This window comes from Hypanus sabinus, chromosome 31 (assembly GCF_030144855.1).
Source record: "Hypanus sabinus isolate sHypSab1 chromosome 31, sHypSab1.hap1, whole genome shotgun sequence".
NCBI classification, from domain to species: domain Eukaryota; kingdom Metazoa; phylum Chordata; class Chondrichthyes; order Myliobatiformes; family Dasyatidae; genus Hypanus; species Hypanus sabinus.
Window position 1 is genome coordinate 20,072,520 of NC_082736.1, and position 18,979 is coordinate 20,091,498.

At 44.8% G+C, this 18,979-nt stretch overlaps 1 protein-coding gene and 1 pseudogene across 1 annotated transcript; both read right to left on the reverse strand.

Moving 5' to 3' along the window:
• Nucleotides 1-865: 865 nt before the first annotated feature.
• Nucleotides 866-1,240, reverse strand: LOC132383939 (histone H2B-like). Its single transcript, XM_059955126.1, has one exon. The coding sequence runs from the start codon at nt 1,238-1,240 to the stop codon at nt 866-868; it is 375 nt and encodes a 124-aa protein (XP_059811109.1).
• A 235-nt stretch (nt 1,241-1,475) lies between these two features.
• LOC132383935 (uncharacterized) overlaps nt 1,476-18,979 on the reverse strand; it is a 109,281-nt pseudogene continuing 91,777 nt past the window's right edge.

Below are 18,979 nucleotides of genomic sequence, written 5' to 3' on the forward strand. Positions count from 1 at the left end.
CTTGAAGTCTTGACCATGAAAAATTCTGGCTCCTGGAAATATGCGTTTTCCCCCTTTTTATAGTCTGGAGAAATGTAGCGGGACGTTTATGATTGGTGAAACTATTCCTTATCTGATTAGAAAGGGGAAATATTCCAATCGGAGAGCTGCTTTATTCACCAATCAAGACACAGCAACGGTATAAGCGCGGAAAATAACCTAACCGTCGAAATAAACTGAAATTTTCAAAAGACCGCCAAAAAAGCCTTTGTTGCTGAAATTAAACCATAAACAAGTTTGTGTGTCGACCCTTTACCCCCGTTACTGAAGACAGACACATTTAAACCAAGTGTAGTTAATATCGCGACGATGTCTCGAGATTTAGTTCACCGATTTCTTTCAATTGATAAAATGTTCGCGGACGGTCATTGTGTAAACTCAAGTCAGTTTACCAATGGATGGCCCTTCAGAAAGTGGAGCTTTAACAAATACAATCAGTTCTCGTGTTGGAAGGGGTTACGAGAAGTAACCAAAATGGGACAAAACTTAATGAACCGCATTCTCCACGGTAATTAAACCAGAAACAACAATTAGTGTCTTCTTCAGAGAAACCTGATGACCGACAGGAAATGACAGGGAAGGGGTGCGTGACGATTCCGTGCCTGTGCAGTACGCAGGAATGTAACAGAGAAATCGGGATTCTGCTGAATAGTGGACAGCCAGTTCTGAGTAACGGAGATAAGATTCTGAATGAGCGCATCAAAAAGAAATTTTCAAACTTACCTCAAATCCATGTCTCAATATTTTGTAACTCTTTTAATGAAACCGTGAGTGGCTCTTAAAAGAGCCTTTGATTTTCCCGTTTGTCTTGTCAGTAAACTTGTCATCACTTGGAGCTGGTGTACTTGGTCACCGCCTTTGTCCCTTCGGACACGGCGTGCTTGGCCTGCTCCCCGGGCAGCAGCAGACGAACGGCGGTCTGGATCTCCCGGGAGCTGATGGTGGACCGCTTGTTGTAATGGGCCAGGCGGGAAGCCTCACCCGCGATGCGCTCGAAGATATCGTTCACGAATGAATTCATGATGCTCATGGCCTTGGAGGAGATGCCGGTGTCGGGGTGAACCTGCTTCATCACTTTGTAGATGTAAATGGCGTAAGTCTCCTTCCTCGATCTCTTGCGCTTCTTGCCGGTCTTGCTCGCCGGTTTGGACAGAGCTTTCTTGGCGCCCTTCTTGGGAGCGGGTTTCGGTGGATCAGGCATTTCCCCGTCGGTTTCAAACACAATAATAAGAAAAACTGTCCGGAGCCCGGACTAAATAGGCAGCGCCCAAAGTGGTATATTAATGAGGATGGGAAAGCTGAGCATTTCCATTGGCTGTTTGGAGAAAGGAATCACCAATCGGAACGCTGGGGGATGCGAAGCGGCGCCAATGTGTGGCGGGTACCGCTGTCGTTTAATGCGGGAGGAAGTACAGAAGGGCAGAGACAGCCGGGGGTGCGGGCGAAAATTGAAAAGGGAAACGCAAATTTCAAAAGCAGAATGAAAATAAAATCAGATGAAATATTGTAAAATTAAACACGAAGACGTTCAGTTCATGACACAGGGCAGCAGGAGAGCGAAGGAGAGATTTGAACATTTCAATGTAAAGTTCAAATCGAGTTTATTTATGCACAGGTGAAAGGAACAACGTATTTGTAGCAACATCACAGACACAACATTGACAAGAAACACTGGAATTAAATATGAATTATACCAACATATTCAAATAGACAGAGGACTATCAGAACAAAATCAAAATAACAAAGAGATTATGCGGGAAGTCGGAGAATCACCCCTCTTGTGCTTCTTCATCTCGTCACTCTCGATTCAGAGTCACGCAACGCTGCCACTTTGATCTGGCCCATGCCTTCATTCACCAGGTCCAAAACTTGCCTTTATTGGATCTTTCTCCTCCTTACACTAGTAATCGTGTTTGTGGGTGAGTGGCCAGGGTTAGAATGGGTGGGTGCCCATTCTTAGGATTAGGTTTGAGGGTAGGGCAGGTGGATGTATATGTGGGGCTGGGAGAGATAAGGCTGTGGAGTTTAGTATGGTGAGATATGTGGGGCTATGGTGGATAGGTTAGTGCAGTGGAGCCATTTTAATCTAGCCGATGCCTTTCATTCACGTGGCCTGACCCCACTTGGCTTAAAGAACCGGGTGTGCTAAGGGACACATCATCAGTACTGCAACCTGGGGTTATTGGGGGTATCGGGTCATTAATCATGGGACTCTCTGAAATCCAGAACTTTGTCTGCTGACATGACATGTCACAAATGGAGAACCTTACCAGGATTAAATGGCTTGTCATATGAAGAGCGTTTCATGGCTCTGGGCCTCTTCCCTGTAACATCGAAGAAAGAAGGGTTGCTGAATTGAAACCTATCAAATAGTGCAAGGGCTTGATTGAGTGGATATTTAGAGGATTTTTCCTGTGGTGGGAGTGTATAAAACCAGACCACACAACTTCTAAATAGAAGGACATCCTTTTAGAATGGAGATGAGGAGGAATTCCTTCAGCCAGAGAGTGGTGATTCTGTGGAATGCTTTGCCACAGGCAGCAGTAGAGGCCAAATCACAATTTACTCTTTGTCATACTGATGAGTTCCTTCAGCATCTTGTGTTGCTTTGGATTTCCAGCATCAGCAGATTCTGTCGTGTTTGTGATTTATGCCTCATTCTGAGGGTTTTTTCCTCAGTTATGGAATGCTCCTTCAGGGGAAAGATGCTCCTTGCCTGCTGTATGTCACATTCTGAAATCTAACAGATTTCCTCATTTTCTCATTAACTGCAGGGAATATAGACTTAGCCCACTCCTCTCACGTAACCAACCCTCCATCCCTGGAACCAGCCCAGTCAGCGTGGGGAACAGTCACTGCACTCCCTCTATTGCAGGGATATCCTTCCTGAGGAAGTGTGACCAAACCCGGACACTATATTCAAGGTTTGCTCTCACCAGGGCCCTATAGAATCCCAGTGAAACATCTGTACTCCTCTTATCCACTCCTCCTGGATCACAGGACAAAATACTGTTTGCCCCTCTCATTACTTGTATCTGCAAGTGATTTGTTTACAAGGACACCCAGGTCCCTCTGAACATCCCCATGTGGAAACGACTCTTACAGTTTGATCCTGGGAATAGGTGATCTCGCATTTCCCCACATTCTATTCCATCCGTCCCATCCTCAACCATTCACTCTCGTGTCTACATCCCCCAAACCTTCTCACTACTGACACTGTCCCTCCCACTCTGTCGCAGCAGCAGACATAGTCACTGAGTTAAGCAGCACAGAAACAGGTCCTTCAGCCCAACACATCCATTCTGACCAAGTGGACAAACAAAACCATTGTCAGTTACCTACATTTGGCCAATGTCCCTGTGAAACTTCTCTCTCCACAGTGCAAAAGATATTGCAATGGTGCCCACCTATACCATCACTGGAGGTAGTTTTTTCCAACTAAATAGTGCATTCTGTGTACAAGCCTGCTCCTCATGGTCCCATTTAATTCTTCCCTCTCTCACTTTATGCCTGTAATCTCTAGCTTCCAACTCCATGACCCTGGAGATAACAGATTCACTACTGACTATATCAATGTCTGCCATTATTTTATCAGTCTCTCTAATGTCACATACACTCTGGTGAGAAAGTCCCAGCATATCCAGCCTCCTGTTAAATCCCTTTTGCACCCTCTCCAGTTTAATGTCACCCTCTGATCACAGGGCAACTATAACTGTACGCCGTGCTCCAAGAGTACTTTCCCCAAGGCTGGTAGAGCTGTAATGTGACGACACAGTCCAGTGCTCAATACTCTCCCGATGAATGCAAGTGTGGCAAACACCTCCTTCACCATCCTGCCTACCTGTCTTTACACTTTGAAGGAATTCGATATCTGCACCCCGATATCTCTCTGTTTTACAGCACTCCCAGGGACCGACCATTCCCCATGGTAGTTCTGCCCTGGTTTGTCATTGACAATGGAACACCTCACGTTTATCTGTCATTCCTCAAATCACTGACCTCATTCATCACCGTCCTGTTGTATTGCTAGTTACATTTTTTTTCCACAATCCATGATATCACCAACTTTAGTGGCATCGATAAATTTGCAGATCCGGGCATTGATATTGTCAGCCGAGTCTTTAATAAATGAATTGCCACAGCAGACTTGACTCAATCCCTTAGTCACACTTTTGATCACAGGTCTCCAGTCGAAACGATGACTTTGTCTCCTACCACCAGGCCAATATTGTAGCCACTGTCCTGGATCACGTGATCTCTCCTTCCAGACACGAGCCTCACCAGTCTGAAGCTCGCAGGCTTTTCCTTGCAGCGATACACACAATGCCGGAGGAACTCAGCAGGCCAGGCAGTGAGAAAACAGCCGGCGTTTCAGGCCTGGACCCTTCACCACGATCTGCAGTTTCCTGTGTTCGGTTTTCCTTCAATCCCAAGTTACTGCATAACATAACCTAAGTAACATAAGTTACTCCAATCCTCTGCCACTACTCCGGCCCGAGAAACGCGCAGAGAGACAAGAGTGGAAGAGACAGAGTCAGAGTGACGGACAGAGCCAAGACCGGACTCTCACCTTCTACACCTGCCAATTTCAAACGGTTTATCAGAAACACAGACCTCCTGAGAGAGGAAAAACTCCCTCACAGACCACGTACTTCCTGAAGGAATTCTAGGAATTTACTGACGGTCGGATTTCATCCAAACGGAATACAGCATTTTTGGCACAGGATTAATTTCAAATCGCCCGCCAATTTCAGGGCACCCAGCAACGGTGCTTGATTACATTTCTTTAAAATGATTTACCATTAATTTTTATCACGGATTATACAATGTCAGTTTCATTTAATACATTTAATTTCTAATTCCCTCAATCAAGATTTAAATGCATAATTACGATATCCGTTCTCGAAACGAGTGAAGTGCTTTATGTCCGAGACAGATAAAAGGATTAAGATCGATCATAATACATTCAGGATTTACGGTAATCACTGACTGGAAAGGCAGAATCACAGGAATATTTCAAGCGGAACAGATTAATTAGTTTCAAGTGTAACTCAGCTGACTGTATCGATAAAAATAATTAAAAAGTTGTGGACACGGCTCCCTCTGTGAGGTGGAAGGTGGCTCTTAGAAGAGACTTTGTTTTGTTCTTGGGAGGAAGTGGGAGTTTTTCAGCCGCCGAAGCCATAGAGAGTGCGGCCCTGGCGTTTCAGGGCGTAAACCACATCCATGGCAGTGACCATCTTGCGCTTGGCGTGTTCAGTGTAGGTGACCGCATCCCGGATCACATTCTCCAGGAAAACCTTCAGCACCCCGCGGGTCTCGTCGTAGATCAGACCCGAGATCCGCTTGACGCCGCCACGGCGAGCCAGACGGCGGATGGCCAGTTTGATGATGCCCTGGATGTTATCGCGGAGCACTTTACGGTGCCGCTTGGCTCTGCCTTTGCCCAGTCCTTTGCCTCCTTTCCCTCTGCCAGACATGATGATGCTTCACTCAGGTCGCTGCTCAGTGACAAACCGACTGCTGCTGTCTCCTTTTATACACAGCGCCCCGACCTGCCCGAGAAACGCGCAGAGACAGAGGCGGGGAGGGGAGGAGACAGAGTCAGAGTGACGGTCAGAGCCGAGAGCGGCCTCTCATCGTCCAGCTCCAACTTCACTTTACCACACCTGCCAATTTCCAACGGTTTATCCGGAACACAGCACTCGAGCGGAAAAAGAAACTCACTCACACACCAAGATACACACTGAAGGATTTCTGGAAATTTGTTGATTCTCCTGCTTTAAATCATAGGAAGTGCTTTTCGATTCCGCAAATACGCGAGGAATTCGGTCTGTCCCTCCCCTGCCCCATGACCAGTGCGAGTGCCCTCACACACAGCAGTTGGTGGCCTAGGGTCCACTCACTTCCAGTGATGAAAGGGTTAATTCATCAGAACAATTGTTCCTTTGTGTCGCGAGGGAAACGAAAGTCCGGTCACATAAAGTAACAGGATACATAGGCAGATATAAGGATATGTAGACCGCGCTCCTGGCGCCTTCTAATCCCCAGGTAAAGTGGTGGGGCTTCAGCTACAAGGCCTCTCAAAGGGAAGGTGGAATGGGTACATTGAGAGGGGAATTTTCTTACTGCTACACGGAAGGGGTTAAACGAGCAGGGATGAAGTCCTACAAAGTGATTTTTGGGAACTCGGAAAAAAGCAGTTCTTCCAGGATTGCAATCTCGGAATTATGCCCCAAACCATGTGCTGGTGTACTGACAATTCGATAATGCCTGCACTTTAACATGTTGATGATGATCTGATGCAGGAGTGAGGGCTCAGATTCATGGATCAATGGGCTCCCTTCCAGGCAGGTGGGAGACCTGGACAAACAAGGCCATTTGCATCTGAACCGGAGGGGAACCAACATCCGCACCAGCAGGTTTGATGGTGTCACTTGGCAGAGTTTGAATTAGAGTAGCAAGTTGGAGAATGTATGTATGACAAGGCAGTCTGGAAAGAACGAGAGCTAATAAACATGCTGGGACTGATGGGCTGAAATGAGTTTATTTCAACATTAGGAGTATTCTGTTGTTGGAGGGATAGGGCTGGCAGCACAACATTCCTGGGTTTCATTGTTTTACATGTGAGTTGGGGTAGGGTGGTTTAACAGGAGCAGAGGTTCCCCACTGGGAATGTCACAACAAACTGGAAGGCTCATTTGCAGAGGCAATCTGCAGTTACACTGATAGGATTATCATATTGGACTCCAATGACCAGTGCGGGGACTTTATCTTCCCTAGAATTGATTGGATCGTGCTTAATACTAAGATGCACAAGATTTCTTCATTGAATCTGAAGAGTGTTTGAAACATTATGTACAGAGCCCAACCAGAGGAGAGAACAGACAGGAGGGATTAGTTTTGGGAAACGAGCCAGGCCAGCTGACAGCTAAGAGTCAGTGAATATTCTGGGATCTTACTTTTTTTCTTAGTGATGAGGAAGAATAAAATCAGATCTTGTATGAAGGTACTGAATTGCAGGAGGGCAAGTTAGGACGGAGTAAGTCAGAAGCCAAGGGGCACTGATTGGGAACAGCCACTGTCAGACAAGACCACATCTGACGAGCGGGAGTTGTTTAAAGACCAGCAGATCTGAGTTTGAAATTGAGGTACAGGATTTATGCACATTTGGAAAGGCATGGCCTGCTTAGGGACAATCAGCATGGTTTTGTGTGGGCAGATCACGCTTGACAAAATTGATTGAGGTTTCGGTGGTGGTGATACAGATTATAAGATACAGGAGTAGAATTAAGCCATTTGGCGTATCGAGTCTGCTCTGTCATTTCATCTTGGCTGATACATTTTTCCTCTCAGCCCCAATCTCCTGCCTTCTCCCTGTATCCCTTCATGTACTGACCAATCAAGAATCCATCAACTTCTGCCTTAAATATACCGAAAGTCTTGGCCTCCACAGTGCCGCCTGTGGCAATGGATTCAACAGATGCACCACACTCTAAAGAAATTCCTCCTCATCTCCAATCTGAAAGGAAGCCCCTCTCTTCTGAGGCTGAGTCCTCTGGTCTTAGACACTCCCATCCTCTCCATATCAACTTTATCAAAGCCTTTCACCATTCAATAGGTTTCAACTAGTCATCCCTCATTGTTCTAACTTCCAGGGAATAAAGGCCCAGAGCCATCAAACACTCTTCATATGACAAGCTGTTTAATCCTGGAATCATTTTTGAGAATCTCCTTTGAAACGCATCCAGTTTCAGCTCATCCTTCCTAAGATAAAGGGCCCAAAACTGCTCCCAATACTCCAAGTGAGAGCTCACCAGTACTTCATAAATCTCAACATTACATCCTTGCTTTTATATTCTAGTCCTCTTGAAATGAATGCTAACATCATATTTGCCATCCTCACCACAGACTCAACCTGCAAATTAACCTTTACAGAACCAGCACAATGACTCCCAAATCCCTCTGCACCTCAATTTTTTGTATCTTCTCTCCATTTAGAAAATAGTCAACCCGAATATCTCTTCAACCGAAGTGCATGACCATACACTTCCCAGTTCTGTATTCCGACACTTCTTTGCCTATTCTCTTCATCCGTCTGCCCTTCCCTATTTCCTCAAAAATACCTGCACCTCCACCTGTCTCTTCATATCATCTGCAAATTTTGCAACAAATCCATCTTCAATTTGGATAGGTATATGGACAGGAGGGGAATGGAGGTTATGGGCTGAGTGCAGGTCGGTGGGACTAGGTGAGAGTAAGCGTTCGGCACGGACTAAAAGGGCCGAGGTGGCCTGCTGTAATTGTTATATGGTTCTAAGAGACAGGTGGAGGCGCAGGTATTTTTGAGGAAATAGGGAAGGACAGGCAGATGAAGAGAATGGGTAAAGAAATCATTGACATATAACGTAAAAAGAATCAGTCCCAACATCTTGGTGCCTGATGAAGGCAAGACTGTGGACATGATCTCTATAGACCTTAGTAAGGCATTTGTAAAAGACCCGTGGGATTCAATATAAATTGCAATTTCAATTCATAAAATGTATTCCTCATTGAAGGCAATGTAGGAATGGAAGTCCATGTGCAGAGGTGATCGACAAGGATTGATGCTGGGAATTATGTTGTTTCTGATATATATCAATGTTTGGATGAAAATGGTGATGGGTGGTTTACAAGTTTACATGTGACAGCAAGATTGGTGGAATTCTGGACAGTGTAAATATTGATCAATGCACACAGTGGGACACAGATCACAAACATATGCTGAGAAATTGCAGAAGGAACTTAATCTGGGAGGGAATGTGGTATGGCACTTTGGGAGATCAAATGAAAGAAGAAAGTATAATGTTAATGACTGACCCCTTCACAACATTGGTGAAAAGAGTGATCTTGGGATCCAGGCAGATAGTTCACAGAACGTGGCTACACAATGGGATAAGGTGTACAGAATGCTGGTCCCCACTGGTCAGAGTGTTGAGTATAAGAGCAAGGGAGTCCTGTATTAAGACAGGCATACAAACGTACAGGGAATGGACCATGTCCAGGTAGGTCAACTTTTGGCAGTGTGAAGGATAAAAGGGATCTTGTGGTCTGAGTCCACAGGATGCTCAAAGCAGCTGCACAGGTTGACTCCGCGGTTAAGAAGGCAAATGGTGTATTGGCCTTCATCAATCGTGGGAATGAATTTAGGAGCCGAGAGGTAATGTTGCAGCTTTTCCCGACCATGGTCAGACCCCACTTGGGGTACTGTGCTCAGTTCTGGTTGCCTCACTACAGGAAGTATATGCAAGCCATAGAAAGGGTGCAGAGGAGATTTACAAGGATGTTGCCTGGAATGGGGAGCATGCCTTATGAGAATAGGTTGACTCAACTTGGCCTTTTCTCCTTGGAGCGAAGGAGGATGAGAGCTGACCTGATAGAGATGTACAAGATGATGTGAGGAATTGAGACTTTTTCCTAGGGCTGAAATGGTTGCCACAAGAGGACACAGGTTTAAGGTGCTGGTCAGTAGATACAGAGGAAATGCCAGGGGTAAGTTTTTTTACTCAGAGATTGGTGAGTGTGTGGAATGGGCTGCCAGCAATGGTGGTGGAGGCGGATACGATCGGGTCTTTTAAGAAGCTTTTAGATAGCTACATGGAGCTTAGTAAAATAGTGGGATATAGGTAAGCCTGGTAATTTCTGAGGTAGGGACATGTTCGGCACAACATTGTGGGCTGAAGGGCCTCTGTGGTGCTGTAGGTTTTTTTGTTTCTGACTGAACTGAACTCCAAGGGTATTCAGTGACTTGGAAATTTTCTTGCATCAATCTCCTGATGTACTTTTCAATAAGCTTTTTGCAGAGCTGCTAGGAGTGTTCTTTTGTCTTCATGGTGTAGTCTTTGCCGGGATACTGACTACCAATAATTGTAATTTTATTACAATCAATTGAAACACCTTGACTGCACATGGTGATCTCCATTTAACTGATAAGGTAACTCCTAAAACCAAGTGGCTGCACCAGTGATGATTTGGTGTGTTATATTAAAGGGGGTGAATACGTATACAGACAATTATTTTGTGTTTTATATCTGTAATTAATTTAGAGCACTTTGTAGAGATCTGTTTTCACTTTGACACAAGAGACTTCTTCTGTTGATCAGTAAAAAAAAAGCCAAATTTAATCCGCTGTGATTCAATATTGTAAAACAATAAAACATGAAAACTTCCAAGGGGCATGAATACTTTTCATAGGCACCTTACATGTAGGGACAGTGATGAGAAAGGGGGCGGGAAAGAAGACACAGGGAAGACTGGTCTCAGGATCCTCAGGTGTTCCTCCCGATGGGATAAAACACAAAAGGGGAAATATCAAAGTGAGATGAGAATGGAGCTGTGATTGTCATGAGAGATTTAATCAGAAGCAGATTGGAGTACTGCTGCATCGAGTAACGTTGCTCTGAGAGCTGCAAAAACCATGATCTGCTGGTGGCAACCCATTCCAACTGAGTTTCCCATTCACATACCGGCATATCGGTGCCTTACAGCTGTCTTAACCGGTGATGGGGTGGTAATGGGACAAGCTCCCACTTCCCATTAAATGCTGTCAATGGTGTGTGCCTCAAATTGCCTCCGTCAGCTAAATACAGCTCCTGACTTTAACATTTGGCTTAGCTACTAAGCCCAACTGAACTGCTTCTAGTGTCGGGGGAAGGTGCAAATAGGTTTACTAGCATCATATAACCAACTGCTATGGGCAGATGGGCTCGTCAACCATCCTTGGCAGCTCATCTAGTGGAAGGAAAACCCTGACCTCAAACCTGGACCCTGGTGTTCACACTCAATCTGTGGTCTGGAGTTCTCCCTCATTGTGATCACTTCTTCAGGGATCCTTCACCACAAGATCTCTCTGTAATCCCACCTCATTACACAGATTATATCTGAAATGTCCTGTTCCTGGGTAAGATACTGCTGTAAGAAACTGTCTCTGACCACTCCACAAATTCCTCTTCCACTGTACCAGTTTGATTAGTTTAATCAATACACAGACTGAAGCAAACACACATAAAATGCTGGAGGAACTCAGCAAACAGTCGACATTTCGGGCTGAGAACCTTCATCAGGATGAGACAGAAAGGGACAAAAGCCAGAATAAGGTGGTGGGGGAGGGGGAGGAGGACATGTGAGTGGGGGGGGGGGTGTGGTTTCTGGAGGGATAAGGATGTGAGGAGCTGGGTGACAGGCAGAAAAGGCAAAGAGAGGAAGAGAAAATAATCTAATAGGTCAGAATGTTGGACCACGGGATGACATGAAGGAACTGGAGAACCTAGGAGAGATGATGGGCAGGTCATAAGGGCGTGTGAGGAGAAGTGAAGGGGTTAACTGGCAACAGAATGGGGGAAAAGAAGTGGAATTGGGGGAAAACAGAGTGCAGTGATATCCGGAATTTGGAGAAATCAATGTTCATGTCATCAGGATTGGAGGCTACACAGTCAGAATACACAGCCTGTATTTGGCCTCATCGCGGGAAGAGAGAAGGCTCGAGACAGACATGTTGGTGATGGCCCTCTGCTGGTCAGGGTTGACCATGGATATTGTACCCTCACTGTGAAAGTCAATAAGCAAGCCAGGGTAGTACAATAGGTAAAGCAAGCTGTTGCCCATGCAGTAGCTCCTGCTCACCATGCAGTTGATGAATCCTGAGCAACAACCGATGGAGTCAGGCACCTGAGTGGTCGCATGATTATCAGCCTGCATTGAACATAGGATCGACAGGGAATTAGTGTTCACAGTGGGGACACAACAAATATCCCACAAATACCTGATGGTGACATTTCAACATTGTGCAATAATGTGTAATAACCGCCATCACGAGGGGGAAGCTAACAGGACAAAAAGCAAACATTACCAGGTCCCAACGACCGGCACTGAAGCCTGGAGAGAAAGTAGAGACACTGAAGTCTGTCAAAACTCACTGTGTTACAGAAAGGTCCCAGTGGAGTTGAAAACCATTGTTGAAGAAGGGTGGAAGATCAAAAGCAGGTGAGTGTAGTCCAGTTAACTTCACTTCAGCTACTGGAGTCTATAATCTGTGAAGAAATAACAAGTCATTTGGAAAAGTCTAATGCATTGAACTAAGTCAACAGGGTTTACAGTCAGATTCACACAGCACAGATATGAACCCCTCAGCTCAAAAGGTCCACGATGACCAAAGTTCCCATCTGAGCTTGTGGTCTGTAACCCCCCTCGCCACCACATTATGAACAAGGCTATCCTCCTCCTTGTCCCATTTCCCTGCAATTAGCCCATATCCTTCAAAACCTTTCCTTTCCATCTACCTGTCCAAGTACCTTTTTAATGTACCTGACTCAAACACTCCCCTTGACAGCTCATTCCATTTACCGATCAGCCTGTATGTGGAAAAGTTGCCCTTCAGGTTCCTATTAAATCTCATCTCAAACCAATGCCCCCAGTTCTTGATTCCCCTACCCTGGCAAAAAGTCTGTTATCTTTGACCCAACCTAGGCCCCTTATAATTTTATACACCTCTGCAATATCGCCACTCATTCTCCAACATTCCAAGGAAAATTGTCCAAAACAGTTTCCACAGATCAGACCTTTGAGATCCAGTAACATACCCGTAAAACTCCTCTGCACTTTTTCCAGCTCAATGGTGCCTGTCATATAGCATGGTCACAAAAACTAAACACTATTTATGAAGTGCAGCCAAACCAACGTGTTGTACAACTGCACCATTTCATCCCAGCTTCTATATTCGGTGCCCTGACTGAAGGCCAGTGTTCCAAAAGCCTCTTCACCACCCTGTCCATCTGGAACCTGGATTTTGTCCCTGTAACCTGGGTTACTGAATGTTAAGTCATGTTTGACAAACATACTAGAGATGTGAGACTTTACAGGGGAAGTTGGAGAAGTTGTAATTTTGGATTTTCAGGAGCCATTTGCCAAGGTGCCACATGAAAGGCTGGTGCACAAGACCAGATCTCCGTACTGGGAAGGAGGTGTGTTAATATTGACTGAAGACTGGTTATCATACTGAGACAGAATAACAGGTCTGTTTCAGGCTGGGGTGACATAACTACTGGAGTGTCCCAGCAACCTATTTTGGACCCTCCATTACTTACTATTGATATTAATGACCTGGAGGAGTGGCAGAGAGTGAGGAATCCATGATTGTCAATGATGGGGAATGGGGTATGGGCATGTTCTGATTGGACATTTGGTCTCTCCAACAGGATATGGGGAAGCTGGTGAGTAGAATACTTGGTAAATGGAATTTAATGTATTAAGTGTGATGATGTGGTAGGAGGAATCAAAATTCACTACTATTTATGTGGAGATAAATTGTAAATGAGAGAAATAGAGAGTGGTCGAGGTGCTGCCTGCAAAACAAAATAGAGACGTGTGCAGTGAGGGGTTCATAAGACCATATATGACCAAGGTTCAGAGGTGAATGGTTCATTGACATTTATTGCTGGGGCATTAGTGCAGAGAAACAGAGAAGAGTTGTTACAGTGTCAAATAAACACACAATGACGGATTTTGGGAAGTTAAAGAAGGTCAGGACATACCCAGTGAATGGCAGGGTCCTGCAGAGCGCTAATGAAAAGATAAACCTGAGGCACAGGTACACAGTTCCCGGAAAGTGCCAACACATGTAGACCAAGTGGTGAAGAAGGTGCACGACATGCTTACCTTCATTGGCAAAGGCTTTGAGAGGAGTTGGGACATCACGTTACAGTTGTACAAATCAATAATTAAACCACACCAGAAGTACCCTGTGCAGTTCTGTTCACCACGAGAGGAAGGATGTGATTAAGCTGGAAAGGTGCAGAAATGATTCACAGGACTGTTACCTGTACTGGGGGATTGAGTTACAAGGAACGATCAGACCGACTGGGCTGTTTTCCCTGGAGTGAAGGAGGCTGAGGGGAGACCTGACAGAAGTTTTTAAAACTATGAGAGGTGCAGACAAGGTAGACAGTCAGAATCACTTCCCCAGGTTAGAAATATCAAATATGAGAAGGCACAGCTTTAAAATGCCAAGGTGAGAATTTAAAGGTGGATTTCAGGGCAGGTAAGATTTCTGTTTCTGTACAGAGAGTGGTGAGGGCTGGGTTTGGGCTGCCATGGGGAGTAGTGGAAGCAGATACGATAATGACATTTAACAGGGTTTTAGATAAGCCATGAATATTCAGAGGATTGAAGCACATGAATTATACGCAGGCTGAAGAGATTTAGTTTCACTTGGCATCGCGTTCAGCACAGACATCATGCGAAGAAGGGCCTGTTCCTGTGCTGTACTGTTCTGTGTTCTCAGTGAGCCTCAGTGACGGGGGAGTCTTTAGCCGGGGTCACAGACAGGCGTATCTGTGGCAAGGAGAGAGACTGCAGGATGGTGCATTACCTCCCTGGTACCAGGGCCAAGGATGTAACTGAACAAGTACAGGCCATTCTGAAAGAGCAGGGTGAGCAGCCAGGGGACGTGTCCATATCGGTTCTAACAAAAGAGACAAAGTCCTGCAAAGAGACTTAGGGAGTTCAGGAAAAAGTTAAGCAGAGTCTCTTGAGGGGGTGGTGGGGTTAATCCCAGTGTCACCTGCTAGCGAGGGAAGAAATAAAAAGGTGGTACAGTTTTATGTGTGGCTAACAAGCTGGTGCACGTTAGTTACATGGGTAATTGAGTTTTTTTCAGGAGAGGCGATGGGAAGAGTTGACAAATAGACAAATTACTGTGTCTCAGTAGCACTACAAGTGTACAGATAAACAAATATTAGAAGTAAGAGAAAGAATGAAAAGTTACCACAAACAGTCTGACATGAGGGGTGTCATCACTTCCCCGGCTACAGATTACAGAGCCGGGGGTCAGAATGACTTCATACAGCGCTCCTTGGACCAGCGCAGTGGTGTTAGCCTGTTACTGAAGATGCTCCTCCGTTCAGCCAAGGAGGCATGCAGAGGGTGAGAAACATTGTCCAGAATTGTCCGCCTGGTCTTTTGTTCCACCATGGCCTCCAGTGTGTCTAGTTTCACTCCAATAATAGAGCCAGCCTTTCAAATCAGTTTATTATCAGATGGCATCATCCATGTTGATGCCACTGGCCCAGTACACCACTGAATAGTTAGGCCATGTTAAGGAACACAGGGGCACCAAGGGTCAGAAGTGTGTTTGTATCAGTGCCGGGTGTGGAACAGTTAATGCAGACGTACTTAGAGTCTGAATTAGTACATGGCACGGAGATTCAGCCATTACAGAGAAGGGTAGGACTGGAAGCTAAACATTCCAGGATTCAGATTCAGACAGTCCAGAGGGAAGTGAATGAGGTTGGGGAGCTGTACTGCTGATCAGGCAGAATGTCACAAATTCAAGGTCATCCCGGAGGCTCATCCAGTGAGACCATGTGGGTGGAACTCAGGAATGAGAAAGGTGAAATCACTTTGATGGGATTATACTGCAGGGCTCCCGATAACCAGTAAGAGCAAGGAACAGATATTTTGGCAGGTTATGGACTGATGTAAAAACAACAGAATATCTATAGTGAATAAACTCCCCAGAGTGACTGGGACTCCCTTATCATCTGAGACTTGATTGGGGCATTATTTGTTAAGTGTTTTCAGTAAGGTTTCCTGAAACAGTATGTAGATGGTCCACCAGGAGGGAGACTTTCTTGACTTTGCCTTGGGAAATAAGGGACTCACCAGATTGTGGTATGAACAACCAGTGTTCAGAGAGGAATTAGACAGGTCATTCAGTGGAAGTAACCTGCAGAGCTGCGGCAAAGAGTGGGGAATGGGACTGTGGAAATGTTGTAGCAGGAGTTGGTATAAACTTGATGGTCAAATAGTCCAGATCATCCCAGAATGATCCTATAGTCTGAAAAAATTATTCTAGTCTCCAGTGAAACTTCTAAGCTCCTGGTTGGACAAGATCAATTGTGTAATAAGGAAATACGTCTGTAAAATCACTGACACCATATTCCAAGCACACCGAGCTGCCAGAGCACAGCAGTGGCCAGTGAGGACACAGACCAGTACAACACCCGACTCTCTAATACAAAGTTCAATGCTGAAAGTAAATGCATTATCAAAATACATTTCTGTCATCATATGCAACCCCGGGATTTATTTTCTTTTGGGCATACTGTTGGTTTGTTAGAGTTGTTGGGCAGGGTATAAACTAATTTGGCAGGGGCGTGAGAACTGGCGTGAAAGGACTCAGGATAGTACAGATGGTAAAGAAAGAAAAGATAGAATGCAGTCACACTGTCAGGAAGAGCGAGCAGATAATCGGACATAACTGCGGCCAGCAGAGGGATGCAGAATCAATAAGGGAAGCAAATCCAATACTTGTAGTGTTATACATCAATGCACAGAGTATAAAAAATAAGGTGGATAATCTTATTGCCCTGTTACGGATTGTCATGTATAATGTGATTATCACGGAATCAGAGATGAAAATATTTATAGTTGAGAGCTAAATGCCCAATTTGACATATCAGAGGGCCAGGAAGGTAGGCAATGGGGATAGCACAGCTCTGCTGGTAAAGAATGGTATCAAATCAGTAGGAAGATGAGCCATAAGATCGGAAGATGTTGAATCATTGTGAGTAGAGTTAAAAAAAGGTTCACAAAAATTATCCTGGCAATAAAAGGGTTAATGATCAACGATTGTTTGATGGATTTGGGCCTGTACTCTCTGGACTTTAGAAGAATGATGGAATCTCATTGAAACCGATCACATATTGAAAGGTCTAGAATAGAGTGGGGAGGGTATTTCCGATAGTGGGGCAGTCTAGGACCACAGGGTACAGCCTCATAATATTAGCACATAACATTAGAACAAAGATATGGAGTAATTTCCTTAGTAAAGGGTAGTGAGTCTGTGCTGCCTATGTTAGGACGTTGTTCATTGACCAGAGCTCAGCGATTAACACCATCATTCCCACAGTCCTGATCAATAAGTTACGGGACCTGGTCTCTCTGCAATTGGATCCTCAACTTCCAAACTGGGAGACCACAGTCTGTGCAGACTGGTGATAAAACGGGCTAACCCCTATTGACATCAATGGATCTGGGGTTGGGAGGCTAAACTGCTTTAAGTTCCTCGGCATCAACATACCCGAGGATCTCATGTGGTCTGTACGTACCTGCTGAGTGGTGAAAAAGTCATAGCAGTGTCTCTTTCACTTCAGATGACTCAGGAAGTTTGCTATGGGCCCCCAAATCCTAAGAACTTTCTACAAGGGCTCAATTGGGAGCATCCCGACAGGCTGCATTACTGCCTGGTACAGGAATTGTACCTCCGTTAATCACAGGACAGACCAGCACATTTGTAGTTGTGAACTTCCCATGATTCAGGACATTTACAAAGACCGGTGTGATATCATTGTGGACCCGAGTCACTTCAAGCACAATCTATTACAGCAGTAACCATCCGGGAAACGGTACTGCTGCATAAAAGACAGGAGCAACAGGCTGCTGGACAGCTCCTTCCACTATGCTATCAGACTGATTAACTCACGCTGATTTGAGGGAACCTCTATGTTACATTGCCTGTTCTATTTATTAACAATTATTATAAATTACTATGATTGCACATTGCATATTTAGATGGAGACATAACGTAGATTTTTACTCCTCAAGTACGAGAAAGATGCAAGAAATAATGTCAATTCAAATATCTCCTCTTCACTGATGAACAACACTGGCCCTGGTGCACCTCAAGGATGTGTGTTTTGCCAATTGCTCTACTCCCTCTATACCCATGACTATGTGATTAAATATAGCTCAAATGCAATCTATAAATATGCTGCATACAACCATTGTCGGTAGAATCTCAGATGGAGATGATTGGACATACAGGAGTGGGATATACCAGCTAGTTGAGTGGTGTCACTGCAACAACCTTGGGCTTAATGTCAGTCAGACAAAACAGCTGATTGAAGGAAGGGTAAGACGAGGGAACAAGAACCAATCCTCATAGAGGTATCAGAAGTGGACAGTGAATAATTTCAAGTTCCTGGGTGTCAACAGCTCTGAGGATCTATCGATGCAGCTACAGTATAAAGAAGGCAAGACAGCAGATATATTTCATCAGGAGTTTGAAGATATTTGGTTTATCATTTTAAAACACCCAAAAACAGCTGTAGATGTATTCTATATATATTATTTATATTATTTTAGTTTTTGCACTATACTAATCTACTTAATATACATATCCATATACACACACACATACTGTAATTTATTTATTATATCTATATCATGTACTTCATTGAACTGCTGCTGCTAAATTATCAAATTCCCTGACACCTGCCAGTGGTAATAAATCTGATTCTGGTTCTGACTCTGAATTCATCCCCACTGACGGAAGTGGCCAATTTATTGCGTACACTGAATGTCGAGCTTCTCGATTGTTGGGGGGATGGTGGTATAAGAGTCTTCGAGAGGGTTAAGAGATCTGTCATGATCTCTTATTCCTGGCAGAATGGGGCCGCAGACATGATGGGCCAAATGGCCTAATTCTGCTCCTGTGTCTCGGAGCAGCTGCAGGACATTTCAAAGGGAAAGTTGAGCAGCCGGACACCGTGGTGGACGGTGCATGTTGGTAATAGCAAAGTAGGGAGGAGGAGGGATCTGGTCCTGTGCAGAGAATTTAGAGAAATAAAAAAGACAGACATACTTTATTGATCCCGAGGGAAATTGGGTTTCGTTACAGCCTCACCAACCAAGAATAGCGAAGAAATATAACAATATAAATCCATAAATAATTAAATAATAAGTTAATCATGCCAAGTGGAAATAAGTCCAGGACCAGCCTATTGGCACAGGGTGTCTGACACTCTGAGGGAGGAGTTGTAAAGTTTGATGGCCACAAGTAGGAATGACTTCCTGTGATGCTCAGTGTTACATCTCAGTGGCTGAATGTACTCCTATTCCTAAC

Bases quoted from the DNA above. Each gene is read 5' to 3' on its own strand.
- LOC132383939 (XM_059955126.1), bottom strand. From the start codon at position 1,240: ATGCCTGATCCACCGAAACCCGCTCCCAAGAAGGGCGCCAAGAAAGCT.